General features: G+C 37.6%; 1 protein-coding gene and 1 long non-coding RNA gene across 2 annotated transcripts in view; one reads left to right on the top strand and one right to left on the bottom strand.

Moving 5' to 3' along the window:
• The window catches only part of LOC136801102 (uncharacterized), a 58,805-nt gene extending 45,079 nt beyond the window's left edge, over positions 1 to 13,726 (top strand). Inside the window, exons 19-29 of the mRNA XM_067057725.1 lie at positions 321 to 456; positions 1,072 to 1,182; positions 2,570 to 2,921; positions 3,215 to 4,829; positions 5,217 to 5,442; positions 6,316 to 8,681; positions 9,283 to 9,402; positions 10,798 to 10,933; positions 11,314 to 11,633; positions 12,289 to 12,517; positions 12,940 to 13,726. Of these exons, the coding sequence (XP_066913826.1) occupies positions 321 to 456; positions 1,072 to 1,182; positions 2,570 to 2,921; positions 3,215 to 4,829; positions 5,217 to 5,442; positions 6,316 to 8,681; positions 9,283 to 9,402; positions 10,798 to 10,933; positions 11,314 to 11,633; positions 12,289 to 12,517; positions 12,940 to 13,726 (6,398 nt within the window). The remainder of the gene's footprint in view (positions 1 to 320; positions 457 to 1,071; positions 1,183 to 2,569; positions 2,922 to 3,214; positions 4,830 to 5,216; positions 5,443 to 6,315; positions 8,682 to 9,282; positions 9,403 to 10,797; positions 10,934 to 11,313; positions 11,634 to 12,288; positions 12,518 to 12,939) is intronic.
• A 745-nt stretch (positions 13,727 to 14,471) lies between these two features.
• Positions 14,472 to 16,781, bottom strand: LOC136801155 (uncharacterized). Its single transcript, XR_010845813.1, has 2 exons — positions 16,553 to 16,781; positions 14,472 to 15,227 (listed from the first exon to the last, which is right to left on the bottom strand). It is a non-coding gene; the product is annotated as an uncharacterized lncRNA (long non-coding RNA).
• Positions 16,782 to 18,002: the final 1,221 nt, after the last annotated feature.

Genomic DNA, 18,002 nt, shown 5'->3' with positions numbered 1-18,002 from the left:
TACTTCGATCCCTTTGTCATCGCTGTTTTGACCAGTAGATTATATCCAGGTGGCACACAAAGTTGCTTTATAACGTTCATCTAACGTTATGGATGTCAGATAGACGTTGCTATGGCGTTTTGTGCCTGTGGAGGGAGGGGGTCTAATGACAGTGTTCTAAGGGTAAATAACTCGAAAAAACGTGTACAGAATGTTTCCGAATGTTTGCCCTTCCAAAGTCATTAAGAAATTGAAAGGTTGTTGATGATAAAACCGTCACAATTTAGTCCGGAGACTTTTTCTATTTACGCTTCTAAATATTTTTTATTTGTTCTTCACAGATCCTGCAGCCTTCCTCCGTATCGGTTTAACCATTCACAACGAATTACGGAAAGTGCACAAAGTACCGCCTCTTACTATCGATCCCATGTTAACCGCCATGGCTTTCCAACATGCTCAACAAATCTCCTCCATGGGGTAAGCTCTTATCTGACTAATGACTAATGTTTATCTAACATTCAAGCCGCCAAAGCGCCAAAGTCGCTACTTTGTCATATAGTTAAGCACATCCCTTCCATCTTCCTAAAATAGTCCTTCAACAGTTTATCCTTCACCGTTATTCTATTTTTCGTATAAGCCGAAAAAACCATAAGCGTTAGTATTTTGAGACACTTACAGCACCGCAAATAATCCAAATTTTTGCGAATTGACCGTTGACAACATTGTGCGGGGGATTTAGGAAAAACTTCAAATTGTGGTATCTTGAGTTTCGAAGTCGTTGACCCCTCATTTGATCAGAGAAAGTTGTTAAAGGACACTGACACTGTCCTGATATGAAATATGTGTCTGATATGAAACGGGAACACTTATGTAAAAAGAAAACCTTTAACTTTTAAACTGGAGTCGTTTATAATGCGTGTAATACAATACAGTAGTATATGCGTTTTATGATAATACGATTATTGTTACTGGATTTAGTTTGTATAAACTAAAATTGTACCCTCCATTACTTTTTGCTTTATTTCTACTATGTCTGAATTAGTCGTCTAGCTTGCTAGCCTATTTAACTTTATGTTTCGTTGACTATTCTAGCTATTTGAAACATCCATCTTCTAAAGAAATGTTGGGAACTGGTGAAAATCTTTTGTTGGGTTGTTATGATGGTGAATATGAGATCTCTGCTGAAGAAGCCGTTCTCAGATGGTAAGATCATGTTATACAGCTGTACTCTGTACCAGAGTGTATCTTAACCTGGTTAACCAAGCCAGTTTTTACAAGACCAAGATACGGCTGACTGCAATATAGCGTTATCGGCGCTTTAATGATTTTTATGATGTACGGAATTTTAAGTTTGCCTTGAAAAACTGATATTCAGTCACAACTTACCATCAGATTTTACTAAGTGACTGAATCAATCTGGCTTAGATTTCTAGGGCTAAGTGTATCTCACGTTTATCGCTTCGTAGTACACTCCGTGCGCATTGTCTGTTTGATAAAAAAATTCCCGTACGGAGACCTCTGCGATGAAGTATGATTTATAAATAGCAACACTTCTCTCGTAGTCTCCCCTCTCTCATCAAATGAGAAAAGACAATAACAACAGACCCTCTACGACAATGAATTTTAAAATTAGCCGTAGATACTGGGTCAGAGTATAGACAAATACAGTTGACGTTCTCTAACTTGATTTTCAAAGGGGAAGTGGATTTTCATCGAATAAGCGTACCGCATAGAGGAGCGTTGTCTGTACACAAACCCAGTATCTACGGCTTTTTCATAATTGTTTCAAAATTCATTGCCGTAGAGGGTCTGTTGTTATTGTCTTTTCTCACTTGAGATTATTCAAACTGACCGCTGCGATGGAGTTTTGGTGAGAGAGGGGAGACGATGAGAGAACCGCAGAGGTCTACGTACGGGAATTTTTTTATCAAACAGACAATGCGCACAGAGTGCATTACGAAGCGATAAGCGAGATGCACTCTGGTACAGAGTAAGAGGAGCGTCGTTTATGAGAGTTTCATGTTGACAGTGACTTTGATACAATCCGTCGTCATGATTACGTCGCGTTCTAGGTGCGTTCTGGGGAAATAAGTGGCTTCACTTTTTCTTGCCTGAGAAAGGTTAGAGATGGCGATACTCTACAATCAGTGCTATAATATATTGGCACTTTTGGCTAATTTATCATTTTTCGAAAATTGAAGTTCGAGCGAGAATGTCAATTTCAGGCCTTCAACTTAATTTTATCGACTATTTCGATCTGGGAGGGATTTATTGGTTTCTAGGCTATATTTCAAGCCCTACTGGACCATTTTTGAACTTTTGGATCCTCACATCCAAAGTCTTAAGTCTAGCGTTAAAACTCAGAGTTAAAGCTTTACCCTTCGAACCTACTTTAGAGCACTTACAAATCGATTGTGGTTTCAAAACACCCCGGTGAATTTCCCTTTTGTGCCAAGTATTTTGTCACTGATTGTAGCCCTTTGGGCTTTAAACTTTAAGCTCAATGGGACCAAAGGACAAATAAGAGCTGTTTTGGAACTTGAAATTTTACAGTCTCACATGGCTATATCCATTCCTTATTACTTTCTAGGTATGCTGAAGTATGCAACCCTGGTTACTCGTTCAATGACAAGAAACTTAGCTCTGGTACCTCACATTTCTCTCAAGTTGTTTGGAAATCGACTGCTAAGCTAGGTATGGCAAAAGCGGTTCGAATGCAAAATGGGTTAAGATGTACATACGTTGTCGCACGATATGCTCCGGGTGGAAATGAGGGCGCCAAATTTGAAGATAACGTTCAGCCGGGAGATTTTGTTGATTCAATCCAATGCAAAAAGGTGCTTGGTAGACTAGTTACCTTTGAATCGAGGAACAAAGATAAAGTCAAAATGGTGGAGAAACAGAAACAACTTGCAAGGCTGGAATTTCTGAAAGATTTAAGGGTAAGGAATTTCTTCTCAATGTTGACGTTGTACTCAGTTTGTTTCGTTTCTAAATTGATTTTCCTAAAATCTTTCTTGAAAGGAGCCTTGAAATACCTCTCCTTTTTTTTTAAACTACCTTAGAGAAGAACTTAGTAGGATTATGAGAATGACCTAGGTGGTGATAAATTATGTATAAACTAGACCTTAAAGGGGGCTATTTCAAGAATTTTCTGCATACTTTTGTCAGTCTTCATAATATACGAACGTTTTCAAAAGTCTTGACATGAGAATTTCAAATTATTTCTTTATAGGATTCTGAGCAACAAATTCTGAAACAAATACACCATTACGACCAACGTATTTCTCAAGATCAAGCAATTACGCCTCCTAATAAAGAACCACCCATCATGACGTCACAGATACACCCTGATGGAGGACCTCTCAATAAAGGTCAAAACCTTTTTGAAGGAGTACATACCCCTGGCATCATGGCGCCGATCGAATCGCCAATCTATGGAGCCAAGTCTGAAGTTCATGATTCCAAAAATGAGAATGTTGTCTCGCTTAACCAAAAACAAGATGCCTCGCTTGAAAAGGCTGTCTCAGTGACCCAAAACAAGAATACCTCGCCCATCCAAATGTCTGATTTATCGAATACCGACGAAGAACACGCGGTCGTCGAAGTCGACATGCCAACTGTGACGTCAGAGCATACTGAACCGAATACCGAGAATTTTAAATTCACCGAAAACAAAGCACCGAATCCATACTCGGCAACGGCGTCACCTATTGCAAAAGATGCGAGTACCGAAATCCCGTTGAATGACGGCGTCGTTAGCGTTAATGCGGAATCGAACGCGTCCGCTAAGAGTGCTAAGAATACTGATCATAAACCTTCGGAGAAACAGAAATTGAAAGCTGGTTACAAGGATAGATTAGTTTCAGAGCTAGAAGAAGTTTCTCACATGCTTGATAGTGAAGAAGGCGGCAATGAAGAAAATGTTGATTCTAGTGATATCAAAGGGAAATTATTGGATATAGACAATGGTATGTTTAGAGATGGTGAAAAGCATAAGGTTGATTTGACCGGTCTTTTAAACGAAGACGATTCTACCATTAAAGAGGAGATACAAGATGCTCAAAATATACGGGGAGTCAAATTAGCGGATAAAGAGGATAACGGAAATGAAGATTTCATGAATGGGGAGAGCTCTTCATCAGGACGTAAGAAGGATAAGTTTTTTCAGTACGCTGATAAGAAAACCATTTCGGAAAAACATAAAAAGAAGAGTAAGAAAAATGAAGATGACGAAGATAAAGAACTGATCAAAGAAATTCTTCAGAAAAGTCACATGTTAAATGACGTCAAACCGAATTCGAAAACACCCTCAACCGCCCTCCATCGGCGCCCTGCTTCTAAACACTTTTCTAAATCACCCACTGTCAGTGTAAGTACTGCCAAGAATATGAAGAAGAAATTTGCCGATAAATGTAAAGGAAAAGGGTGTGGTCTAATAAATGGTGCCGTCATTTTTAAAGAACCTCGACCTACTCGGAAACCGGTTGATAAACAAAACCGAGTCGAACAGCAAAATAAATCTGCAGAAGACGTCACTACAAAGTCGGAGAAAAACCAGAAACAAGAAATGAAGTTCAAAGGTTTGACACTGGGAAATATGAAAACAGTTGGCAGAAAACCAAACAAAATGAACAGCTTAAAGGCAGATGCATCCGATTCTGGTCATATGAAGACTGAAGCGGTTTCTACTGCGTCGAAAATGGGACATTTGGTTAATTTTTCTTCTGGAACGAATGAGGATTATGATTTGAGTGTTTTCAGCCGTGGTGTAGCCAAATTGAAACACGACGTTCGCCAACCTACGCCTGTGGTGTCGATGGTTCAGCACCGCCCTGATGAAATTACACGTAAGTTTTCTTTGTTTTTTTTATATAGCGAAAAGTACAAACTTGAAACCCTCTAATCAACTGCATTAATCTATTTTTACATATTAACCCTAACATCTATCATTCCATCGGCGATGCAATGACTTAAAGGAAAGTCAGATTGTTTGAGATATTTTGTCTGTATATTATTTCAATGGTTCTGGGGTGAACCTCCAAATCATTTTCAAATTGTCATAACTCGACTTTAGAAAAGAGTTTAAAAGAAAGAGGAGGTTTAGCACGAATCTAAAGTTTTTTCCCCCTTAGCTTGAAATTAGTATAGAATACTTTCTCTAATTCGAAGAAAATTCTTGGCCTCTAGAAGATCGAATCAGAGAGAGTCGACTGTACTATCATTGATTTTTTTAGAATTCGAGATGAATGCATTAAAAGCTCACAACGCGTACCGTCACTTACACGAATCACCTTCGTTGAGGCTTAATCAATCCATGTCACAAGATGCGAACGAATATGCGGCCAAAATTGCCCGCCTAGGAACACTTGATCATTCGAAAACAGAAGATGGTGAAAATATAGCCACTGTTTGTCGTGACAAGAACGAATTAATGACAGGCCCCGAGGCTAGTGAGATTTGGTAGGTTTATTTTTCAGCCTTATTGGAGATCCTATAAATTAACCTCTGTTCGTTCGTTCGTTCGTTCGTTCGTTCGTTCGTTCGTTCGTTCGTTCGTTCGTTCGTTCGTTCGTTCGTTCGTTCGTTCGTTCGTTCGTTCGTTCGTTCGTTCGTTCGTTCGTTCGTTCGTTCGTTCGTTCGTTCGTTCGTTCGTTCGTTCGTTCGTTTTTCGTCGTTCGTTCGTTCGTTCGTTCGTTCGTTCGTTCGTTCGTTCGTTCGTTCGTTCGTTCGTTCGTTCGTTCGTTCGTTCGTTCGTTCGTTCGTTCGTTCGATCGTCCATCCGTTCATTATCAGCTTTTCTCGGGATTGGGTCATAGAATTTTTTAGGTGCACAAAGATGCAAATAGTTATACAGTATATAATATATACAATATAGTTTTTCGGGAATTCCTCGAGATTTTCTCATTGTTTTCCCTAACTTTTTGTTTATTTTGAGTTTAATATTTTCTGTTGATCAGTCAGGTAGATCCGTAAAGGTATCACTTGCTTTCTGCAAAATCCAGTTAGGAACTACCTTCAACATAATACCAACAAAGTTGCCTTTTCCTAACTGACATTAAATCCGCCCACTATAAACAAAAACAAACACAAAACTATGCACAGGGTCCAAAAGGGAGGGAAATACTTAAAGGCTTGGAGCTAATCGTCCTGTATATATTCTCTCCGTCATTTCTAAGTAAAATGGCTAATCGTGGGTAAAAATGACGTCACACGGAATCGGTCTATAAGAGAGCTATTGATAAATGAATGTATATGTATTATTTCGATTGATTTAATGGTTGTAACCCCTAAGATCAAATCTTTGTTCTTAATTTTTTCCTTTTTGTTTTTCAGGTATCGCGAGGTCTGTGATCCAGGTTATGATTTTGTATCTGCACAACCTGGAAATGCGGGACATTTCAGTCAAGTTGTCTGGAAAGGTTCACAACAGTTTGGAGTCGGACGTGCAGCTCAGATGAAGAATGGTCTTCTATGTACTTACATTGTTGCTCGATATAGACCGGCCGGAAACTTCCTCGGAGAGTTCAAAGATAACGTTAGACGTGGCCGTTTTATGACGTCACGTTGTGTTATCTATGCCCGCCGTAAAAACCGGATTTTTCGACCGCCATCAAGTACCGTTCCTGCTTTAACGAAACGATCTGGTATACCAAAATTCCGGACGAAATCTAAAAGAGCAATCTCAGATTTTATCGACGAACCAGAATCAAACGAACATGAAATAAATAGAGATAAACGTACGCTAAAAACAAAGAACGCTCAACAACAAAAAGCAAAGTCATACGGAAAAACCTCACAACAACGATCAAAAATCGACGAAAAACTTACACAAAAACAAACAAAATTTAAAGGGAAATCAACACAAGACCCGACAAAGCCTCTACAAGACAAACCAGGGAGAAAGAGAAACTTACCTATCGCTAAACCTCATCCATCGCGTAACGCGCATCGGAGACATTACCATCACCATGCTAACCATCATCAACAATCACATTATCCAAGTCGTAATCAAAAAGAAAGAAATATTTCCGTCTTACCCGTGTTAGTATATTTCAATAAAAATGTTACGACACCGGAAAATCAAGTCCGTTCATCAATGAATACACATCAAAATGGTAGCGTATCTAAAGATGAAAATTCTACAATCCCGACCGTCTCCAAAACGGTTGGTAATGTAAACCAATCCTTATTTCAAGATAAAGTACCATACAATAATACAATGGAATATAACCAAACTTCAAAGGCTAAATCAGATGGTATCAAATTCAAAATCATCAAAGATGCACCCATGGTCAATTTGATCAATTCCACTAGAAATCAATCAACATTAAAACACCTTGAAGACTTGCCAGTATCTCATAGTGGAAACCAGACTTTAAGTGCAAATAAAAATGAGGCTGTAAAACTTAACGAGGCTAGTCCATTCCATTATCAGCCAATATCAACTGCTCGTGTAGATCTACCTTTATCGTCTATGAATAATCAAACAAGCTCTCAATTTGTTCCTCAGAACATTTCAAAATCCGCATCTGATCTTGAAAAGACTTTGAAAAGTTCGTTCCAAAAGAACCAACACAATTTTAAAGATCTTGAAAAACAGTTTGTCAAGACGAAGCCTGAGATTTCATTGCGCAGCCTAATCGCCAAAAATGATTCGCTACTTGATCGAATCGATGATTTTATCGAATCAAAGTTAAATCATCGAACGGCTGTTATTGTTCCACAGAGTAATTCGGATCGAATCGACTGTTTATCGAGAGGAGATATGAATTGTTCTATAATCCTGGAAGATGGTCACAAACTTTTACCTAGTGAAATCAAAACATCGAGTTCGAATCGAGAAGAAAACCGATTTGATTCGTTATCGAATAATATTGGAGAAGATATCCGCGATGGCTTATCAGTCGAAAGAATGAGAGAACAAGCTGCATTAAATGTTGAAAAAGACGTCCAAATCGACCCGACAAAACTAGCCAATGGAGTTCGATCATTTTCAAATTCAGCCAATCAGATCAAAGACAATATGAAACTAGCCAATAACATGGATGCTTTTGGAAAGTCAGTAGAGAGCTATCAAAAGGTTTCCCAGCAAAGCCAAGCGTTTTTAAGTCGTAACGAAGCAGCTGTTCCCATAGCTCGAAAGCTGATTAATCAATTATTAGAAGGTCGGCAAAATACACCCCTAAACACTCCAAAAGATAGTTTAGTGCGTACCTCCATTTCAAATATACAAAAAAATGTTTTGAAAGAAGGATCTGATATTGAGCCTCGTCTTGATAATATGGATACAATTCTAGAAATGGCGAAAATTGGTACGATTGCATTAAAACTGGCTAAGAAAGCTTCTTTAGAGCAAAACCAACCAGGTCTTGGGGATTCCAAATTATGGTTAGCGGCGGCACAGAAATTCGAAGCGGCACCACAACCTTCTTCATCTTTGGCTAACCAACCAGTTGTGGTTGAACAATTCTTTCCCAAAGAAACAGAAGACAAATCTTCAACTCAATTAATAGAGAAATCAATAGAGAACCCGACAACATCATCCATCACCAAGACAACAACGACCAGTAAACCGACAGAAAAGCATTTGGCGCCCGACGAAAACAGACCTAAAGGATCAAGCAATCGTGATGACGTGAAAACGAAACGTGTGGACGATATAAAGAATGATGAGCCAGCATTTTCACCTGAAGACTCTGGTAAGTGAGAGAATATTTCAAAATGCCTTATTACACGAATATTACTAGTCATTTTATTAACACGAATTGAAAAATTTTGTGTTAATAAAAACTTCCTTAATTAAAACCAGCCGCTGTTTCCTTGAAAAAGCAGAAAAATTCGTGTTAATTTCAGATCGTGTAAATTTCAAGGCCGTTGAATACTCGCCTAGTAATATTCGTGTAATAAGGTAGTAGAGATTTTTATGTCAAATTGTTTTCGGTGAACCATTGTAGCTAATTTTGTAACGCAATACTTTCTCCGTGAAATGCTTAGAATTGTCTTTACCTGAAGATTCTTGTAAGTGACAAGTCTTTTAAGCAACATTTTCGCCAGTAAATCACTATAATAAGTTAGGTGTTTGGGTGCAATTAAATTTGTAAATAGTGAAGTATATTTTCGTTTCGGAGCGCAACGGAATCGTCACGCGTGAATACGTAATCTTTTCTTCAGGCAAAAAAGGTTAAGAAAAAAACTGTCGCCCATTTCGCGCGAAAGTGGAGACTGGTCTTTAAATAAAACCTGTTGTTGACTCTAAGTTGATCAAATGGTGATGATAATAATTTTCTATTTTCTCTGTAGAGTTTATTGAAGCATCACTGAACTCGCATAATGTTTATCGATCGGTGCATGATGTCAATCCCTTATTACTGGATAGGTCACTTATACAACATGCCAAAACACGAGCTGAAGAATTCGCAAGTAAGTTCACCAGTTTTTTATTTGACTCTTAAGTTAGCGATGGAAAGGTAAGAATTAGATTCCATGCGGCGAGGTCAAAGATGCTATCTCATTGAATTGTGTAATTTTTCGTGTTGGATTGGTTTGATGGTACTTTTTTCTTTATTTTTTGAATTTTCATTTTTTTCCAAGTCATGTCGGATGAAATGTTGGATCGCTTTGCCCTGGACTTGATTTTTGCTTCATCAAACCCAAGTTTTTCCATCAAACATTTCATCCAACATTGGAAAATCATGTTTGATGAAATGTTGGACTGGTTTGCCCTGGTCCTAAGTGATAATGACGTGGTCAAACTTCCGAACCAAGATAAATCTCGAACCATTTTTTCTTTAGCACTTTTTCACTATCTTACATTGAATCGACCAATCGTTCTAAGGGTTTTCTAGTTTTTTCAATATACTTAACTTCCATCGTTATGGAAGAAAACGTAATGATGTGTACGGGATCACTTCCACGGATTCGAACGTTATAAAAAAACACTATAATTTAGCAAACCGAAGATGGGGGCGTACCAGTTTGTCGGTGTATCGGTATTGACCTGTTTTTACGTCGGTATTTTGGTGATCAACAAAAAATATGTCGGTGTTTGAGATGTTTTTCGTTGACGGAAATTATTAAATTTTCGATTGGTCATACGATAATTTTGCTTAAAATGCAACGGTGTAACGGTGCTAACTCAAGGGCTATTTCTCAGAAATCCCTTTTTATCCTATACAATGTCGGTGTTGGTATTTCGTAAAAATATGTCGGTATTGCGGTGATTTTGTGAAAAACGGTCGGTATTTTGGTGTCCAGGACCCTCGTACGCCCCCCCCCCGAAGATCGGTTGGCTAGTCGTCGTACCAAAATTATCCAAATGTTTTGTTTGTTGTCACTCTTTAATTCGATCTTCTCAAAAGACCAAAAGTTTTCTTCGAATGAAAGATTGGAACATCTTAAGAGTACCTTATCGGGGAAAACTTCGTCGGGGAAAATTTTCGTCGGGGAAAAATATTCGTCACTTGCTGGTAGTTGGTAAACGCATTATGGCCGGGGAAAATTTTCGTCACTTGGCCAAAATTTCGTCACATTTCCCCGACGAAGTTTTCCCCGATAAGGTATCTTAAACAACGTCCTAGCTTAGGAATGTATTAATTCGATATGCAAAAAGATTTCAATCAGAAGCCTTATATAGAGTTTTTCGGTTTATAAAATTTTTTATACTTAAGGATTTTAAGTTTGCATTGGAATACTAATATTCAGTCACAACTTCCCATTAGATGTATTCTGGTGACTGAATTGAACTAACTTAGATTTCTAGGCTAGATCAGATAGTGAGAAATATTTCTCAAAATCGTTTTGAAATTTAATTTATAGCACAAAAGTTGACGGATTTATCGGACCATGGAGGAGCGAGATCAGGCGAAGGTGAAAATCTTGCCATGGTTTGTGTCCCTGGGAACGAGAGACATGCTAATAACATCATCACTGGACCCGATGCCACTCGAATATGGTAAGAAATCTTACGGTGTTTATAAAGTTCTTCCATCTCTGATCGACTTCCGTCTCAGTGAAGTATATGAAAAGGCTTTTCCATCTAGAAATTCTGAATAATTCGCCAAAAAGTTTAAAGTATGTCCATTTGCTTTGACACCTGAATAAAACAAGTATATACTAAGCTACTTTAGCCAAGCTGTAGAGAATTCACCTTTTGAAATGACTTTTTTCCTTGTTTTTCTCTCTTTAGGAGCTGATCAAATTTACAGTCATCAGTTATATTAAAAGCTACAATTTCTGACCTTTTTATACTTTTAGCTTCAAGCTAACAAATTTGTAACAAGGTTCTGTCGATCAGCAACTGGCTTTAATGAAAATGCTCCATTCTAATTCCAGGTATAATCAAGTATGCTCACCACACTATGTCTTCGACGTCGATCGAACGCAAGAGGGATCTGACCAATTCAAACAAATCATATGGAAAGACACTACCAAATTGGGAATCGCTCGATCAACTTTCGAAAAACACGGCAACTTTTGTACCATTATAGTTGCACGTTATTCCCCACCTGCGAGAAGAGCAAATTCCCGCGCGAATGTCCCACGTGGATCTTTTGATACTTCGTATTGCGATGGTCTTGGTAAATCGTCAGAGTTCATCAAAGAATCGGCACAGACAAGGAATGCCATTGTACACGAGTCAAGCAATACACAAGGTAAGTTTCTTTAACATCATCGCAATCATTGGGCTTTTCCAGAAAAAAACCGTATACCCCCTGTTGAGGACTTCCATCCCTCTGGCTGGAAAAGGTGCAACCCCCTGGAATTCCAGGCAATTTCAGGCTTGAACCCCTCTGGAATTTTGAATTTTAGTAGGATTTAAAAAGCTACCCCCGTGGAATTCCAGTTATCTTTGACAGATTTTTGTCTCTTCCTATGGAATTCCGCCATATATCAAACCTTACCTCCTTGGAATGAAAATGGACCTCCTCAACAGGGGTTTTTTTTTCTGGAAAAGCTCATTGTGGTATATTTAGATATCTAATACTAGGCGGAGACAGAGGCCTTTTAAGATTTCCTTCTTTCAAAAGTTTCAATTTGGAAGTTTACAGATTACGATTTTCGTTCCATTTTCGAGATTTCAAGCACAATTCCATTAAATTATACAGTAGAGTCTCCATAACTCGACTACACACGGGGAAAACAAATTTGTTGCTCGAGTTTAGGAAATTATGTTATGTAGTAAGACTTATAAGGCATTGTTAACTGAAGGGACCATAAAATTTGTTCCAGTTAAGAAGACATTTAAGTAATAGAGGTTGGAGTTTAAAAAAAGACTTCACTGTATATAATAATATGATTTCTCCATAGACTTTCGGTTAGAAGCTTTACACTTACAAAATCAATTTCGTCTGATTCATCGGGTGCCACAGATGGAATTAGATGACAGCTTGAGTGTCCATGCTGAACAAATCGCCACACAATTAGCCAAAGAGGGAGCTGCCAAACGGGATGATATACTTGACCAAGGTGAAAATGTCATGAAAAGTTGCAATAATAACAAAGTGGAGGTGTCCGCTGATGAGGCTGTCCGGAAATGGTGAGTTGCGATTAAAGTTTAGACTGCCAGAATCACTCTTGTGATGTCTTTGTATTGAAAAGGCATGTGAACCCAAAATCACGCCCACTTAGCAATCATTTGCAAAGCAGGCTTTCTGAGGTGGGGATTGTTTTCGCGATGAAAATAGTTAATTAAAAAGTGTCACAACGTTTGTTCATCAAAATCTTGCTTAGCGGGTGCGTTTCTTGGGTCTGATTTGCATCCCTTCACAAAAACTGTTTCAGGAATGGACACGGCCTACATTAAAATTGAATTATCTAGGGCGGGCAAGTCATAAAAATATAGTTTTTACTTTAAATTTAAACAGTCTCAATGTTGAAACTCATAACCTTGTATGTATCCTTGACTCGTAAATGATCCAAAATTAAATCTGTCCTAACTTTGTGTTGTTAATTTTTCAGGTATAACGAAGTCTGCAACCCAGGGTATAGTTTTTCAAGAGATGACATTCCCGGGGGCACATTATCGTTCACGCAAATGATATGGAAAGCCACCAAACGTTTCGGTATCGGAAAAGCAACTTCACGGGAAGACGGAATGTTCTGTACGTACGTCGTTGCGTTATACGCAGAGAAGGGTAACGTTAGAGACGAATACGTGAATAATATAGCGAGAGGAGATTTTGAATTTGGTTATTGCGATTCTCTCGGTAAAGAACATCGACCATCTTATCGAAGATTCCAACGAGGGAAAATCGAGAAATCATCGAATAAAACTCTTACAAATACGACAATAAAATCTTCGATTCATACCGATGTATCGAAGAAAAAGTCCTCGATAGATAATCGATTAATCGATGACAAATCGAAAATAAGTTCTGTGAATCTAAACAAAAACACTGGTATTGAAAGTGTACTCAGACCCGAAGATATCGTTTTATCGATAAAGAAAATCGATACATCCGATCAAGAAAGAGCCGGATCGATTAAAGATAAAAACATTAGTACGAACGTTGCTGGTAAAAGTGATATTAAGAAATCGAAGAAACCATCAAAAACATCGAAAAATGATTCAAATAGCTCACATAAGCAACTTAAAGACAAAATAGTCAATTTCTCGACTTCCAAAAATCATGGTGGTAAAAAGATAATTGTTGATAATTTGATGCAATTGAATGATTTTGTAATGAAAGTCACTAAAAGGACTAACACACATAAGAAAAAATCTTCTGGGCATAGTAAAACTTAGTTACCAGACCTCAAAGACTGAAAAACACAAAATGTTTTGACCAAGTTTATTGTCTGGTATCTGGTATAGTGACATGTTTTTTAAGTTTATGTTTTTTAATGTTACAGTATTTGGTGTTTTATTTTGTTATGTTAAGTTTCCATTTATGTGTATGAAATTTTGATTTTAGATATTAATTCTAGTTTTTGTTTGTAAAATTGTGTTACTGTTATTTAATTCTAAATCGCTGTAAATTGAAGAGAATAGTGTAAAATCTATTTAGATTTCATTTTACTCGCCGAAACCACTTTGGGGTTATGGAGGCTATTTTTGATATGCACAACAACAGGGGTATTTTCATTTAAATTATATTTCTATTCAAAAGGATATTTGTGCGACAATAGGAAAACGATGGACCTATCTTGGGAGCAGCATAAGAGGCGAATCTATCTATTTTTTTATTAACTGGTTGAAGTAAAAGCCGGTCAATACAAGAAAATGTGCTATTTTGATTGGTTCTCTAACGGTCAATATAACACGGTAAAAACCACTTCAGTGCTTTTGGTCAAACTGACGATGATTTTGAAAAAAGAAACAAGAGCCACAAAGATGTGGTTAAATATTTCCTCCAATAGCTCAGAGCATAGATTGTAGTCGCAGTCGAACCCCACAGATTATCCTAAAGCCCCAACTTAGTAACTTAGATTTATTAAAGCCTTTATATTAAGCAATATCCGATGCAAAACAAAATTTAACCATATTCCTGCTAAAAATTGTCTTTATTTCATAGACATGTTCACAGATGATATAAGTCTAAAAACTTGTTAAAAAATTGCATGCAAATGATAACCATTTTGACACAAAGAAAAATGTATTTCATTCAACTAATATTGTTTTTTACCTTCATTAAGGAAATAAAATCTTAGATTTACAAGTTGATATTATTCTAAGACTCATCTGAGTAAGAAAGTGCCAAAATATCTTGAGACTGTCTACTAAGGGACTAATATGGAAATATGGCAATATGAATTTGGGAGATATCGAAATATGTTGTACACATTAGTTTCATATGAAAAACTTCCTTGTCATCAATATTTTAAACCACCATATTATACCATCCACAAGTAAAAAAAGTTACTTAAAAATGGATCTCCTTCTTTACAGATTTAGATTTCCAGTGCATAATATCTGTTACATTAGTATTCATGTGATAATATACCAAATTGTCAACCTTGAAATTGTCACATTTAGTTACAGTATTGCTGAATATTTACAACACTTTCCAGCAAACTTTTTTGTGAAATTTGTGTCTTGATAAACTAAACTCCATGACATTTGTATCATTGATCATTAAATCACATCTTGGAACAATAGAGTTCCTTGGTTCAATTATTGCAAGAATGTTTATCTTTGTTCATATTCTCATTGTGTGCAACATTATCATTACATCATTGCCAGCAAGTTACATTGTATTGTCAGCTTTAGAGGTCGTCAAACTTTGTTGAATTTGTAATCCTGGCACCTGAATGTGAAAGGAAAGAAAAATTCAAAATTTCATAATGGGAAATAATCTCTTTACAGTAATCAATGCCAAATGTGTGGTCATTCGCTGAAATCTCCCAAAAAAAGGCTTTAAAAGGGTGAGACTCTGCTTGATGGTTTGAGCTATGTTTGCCATGCATATAAACTGAGCCGTTAAAGAAGTTTACGGGAACGTACAAAAAGGACCACAGGGTACGTACAATAAGGTACACTGGAAACATACAATAAGGTTCACAGGGAACATACAATAAGGTTCACGGGGAACATACAATAAGGTTCACGGGGAACATACAATAAGGTTCACAGGGAACGTACAATAAGGTACAAGGGGAACGTACAATAAGGTACAAGGGGAACGTACAATAAGGTACAAGGGGAACGTACAATAAGGTACAAGGGGAACGTACAATAAGGTACACGAGGAACGTACAATAAGGTACACTGGGAACGTACAATGAGGTACACGAGGAACGTACAATAAGGTACACTGGGAACGTACAATGAGGTTCACGGGGAACATACAATAAGGTATACTGGAAACGTACAATAAGGTACACTGGGAACGTACAATAAGGTACGCTGGTAACATACAATAAGGTAGACGGGAACATAAAATAAGGTTCACGGGGAACGCACAATAAGGTACACAGGGAACCTACAGGGAACCTACAATAAGGTATATACACAGGGAACATACAATAAGGTATATACACAGGGAACATACAATAAAGGTACTGGGGAACGTACAATAAGGTACATGGGGTACGTACAATAATGTATACGGGGAACGGCACAATAAGATACACTGGAACAACGTACAATAAGGTACACGGGGAGCGTACAAAAAGGTACCCAGAAACACACAAAAAGGACCAACAGAGAGCGTACAAAAGGTACCTTGAAAGCATTCAAAAAGGACCATGGGTAGTGTACAAAAAGGACCACACAAAACGTACCAGGACCATGCCGACGCACTGGACTTAACGAACACCGGACTTATTTTGTCCGGTGTAGCGAAAGGATACTTTTTGCCACCGGACAAATACACCAGACAGTACGGTGCGTCGGCAGGGTCCTAACGTACCAAAGGATCCCAGAGAGCGCACACAAAAGATACAAGGGAGGGGAGCATACAAAAAGGTAAACAGGGAGTAAAAGCATCTATTATGATATAGTTTTCTTTTTAGCATCTGGCATCAAGGCTAAAAATGGGGCACTGAGAAGAGTGCAAGCTTTTCCAAGTTTTGACCATTAATATCTAGACAATATATACATGATGGAAATCAGAAAGAAATTTATGCTCACCTTCTTCTCAAGTCAAGATAGGAATGGATTGGATTTCCATGTGTTTCAGCTTCTTTCTCCACCCTTCTTCTTCTCCTTATGGGAAAAATAAATTCAGCACACACGAGAGAAACTCAGGCAGTCCTCTGAGCTTTACACACAATCATTTGTTTTATGAAAAGCTGGTAAAAACCCCTGCCATATTTTGATAGAAGGATACTATTTTTTTCCCCGCTAAATCTTCGCGACGATTTTTGCCCCCGCAGGAGCGCAGCGACGAGGAGGCACTCATAGTTTCACGCATAGATATTGGACTGGAATCTCGAAATTTTGTTGTTTTTTTGTTTTGTCGCGCAAGCATCCCCGTAGTTAGTCTCTTCCGTAAATGTTCGGTTTTTAGTAGTATGCGTATTTTCATATTACGTTATATGCTATTACCATTATTACGTATTACAATTTATTAGTTTTGAAAAGCTGAAGCGAGTGTTATAAATGCAAATTATTTATAACAGTGTATGATATAACACGAATTACAATATTACTTGTGCAAATCAAAACAAACAAAATGGCAGACTGGTTATGATGATGAGCTGATTGACTGGAAAAAGTGTTTTGTATGTCAAGTTTTGTTTCTTGTCTTTGAAATTGAATACTAAATACTGTAATTTAGTCAGAAGTTCATTTCAGCAATGATTTCAATTCTTTTTTTCTGGAATCTTTAAAGAAATTTGCTCAAGTTTTTTAATGTACGTACATTTGATATTTGATATTTTTTGTTCAAACTGTAATTTATCTTTGTCTGTTATTATATTAATAACTAGCTTTATTGTTTATAGAGCTTCTTGAGCTTTAAATACCATAATATGGTCGTAACTCGAGAAAGTCCTTCTTAACTTAGTAAAACAAGATCAAAGATACCGGCAAAGTTCAAAAATGTTGAATGTATGCATATGGCCATATGTAAAAGGTTGAATCCAAAAGTGGTTGAATGAATGTTGAATGTTGAATTTCTTTTGGATTCACCTCACTTAGAGTGTATTCACTGTTTTAACATTCGTTCAACTTTACATGCGCATATTCAACTTTTTCTAAATATATAACCTATGCTCCAGTCTGGAAAGGAGGGAAATGTTACGCCAGAGCTGAGCCAACTTAACTTGGAAAAGCCAAAGGCAACAGATCTCAAATCTCAAATCTACGCCGGACATATCCGGCGCACACGTGCAATTTCCAGACTGGCCTATGCTCCAGTGTGGTTTGGTGAAATAGCTCCAATTCTGGCTTTCCAAGTTAGGAGGGACCTTCCCGAAGGCATTTAACGGTGGTTAGACTAGATACACAGACAGTCATACGGAAACACAATAAAGTGAAAGTATATAGCTATAAACTCAAAAAGTCTAGCTTCCCGGAGACACGTCTCTTCATTGTCTGCGCTGCGATCATCTTAATGGCTTCGATCCTTTCAGCTTGG

Source organism: Clytia hemisphaerica, unplaced genomic scaffold (genome assembly GCF_902728285.1).
Source record: "Clytia hemisphaerica strain Z4C2 unplaced genomic scaffold, Clytia hemisphaerica genome assembly, whole genome shotgun sequence".
Lineage (NCBI taxonomy): Eukaryota > Metazoa > Cnidaria > Hydrozoa > Leptothecata > Clytiidae > Clytia > Clytia hemisphaerica.
This window is presented reverse-complemented; position numbering and strand designations above follow the sequence as displayed.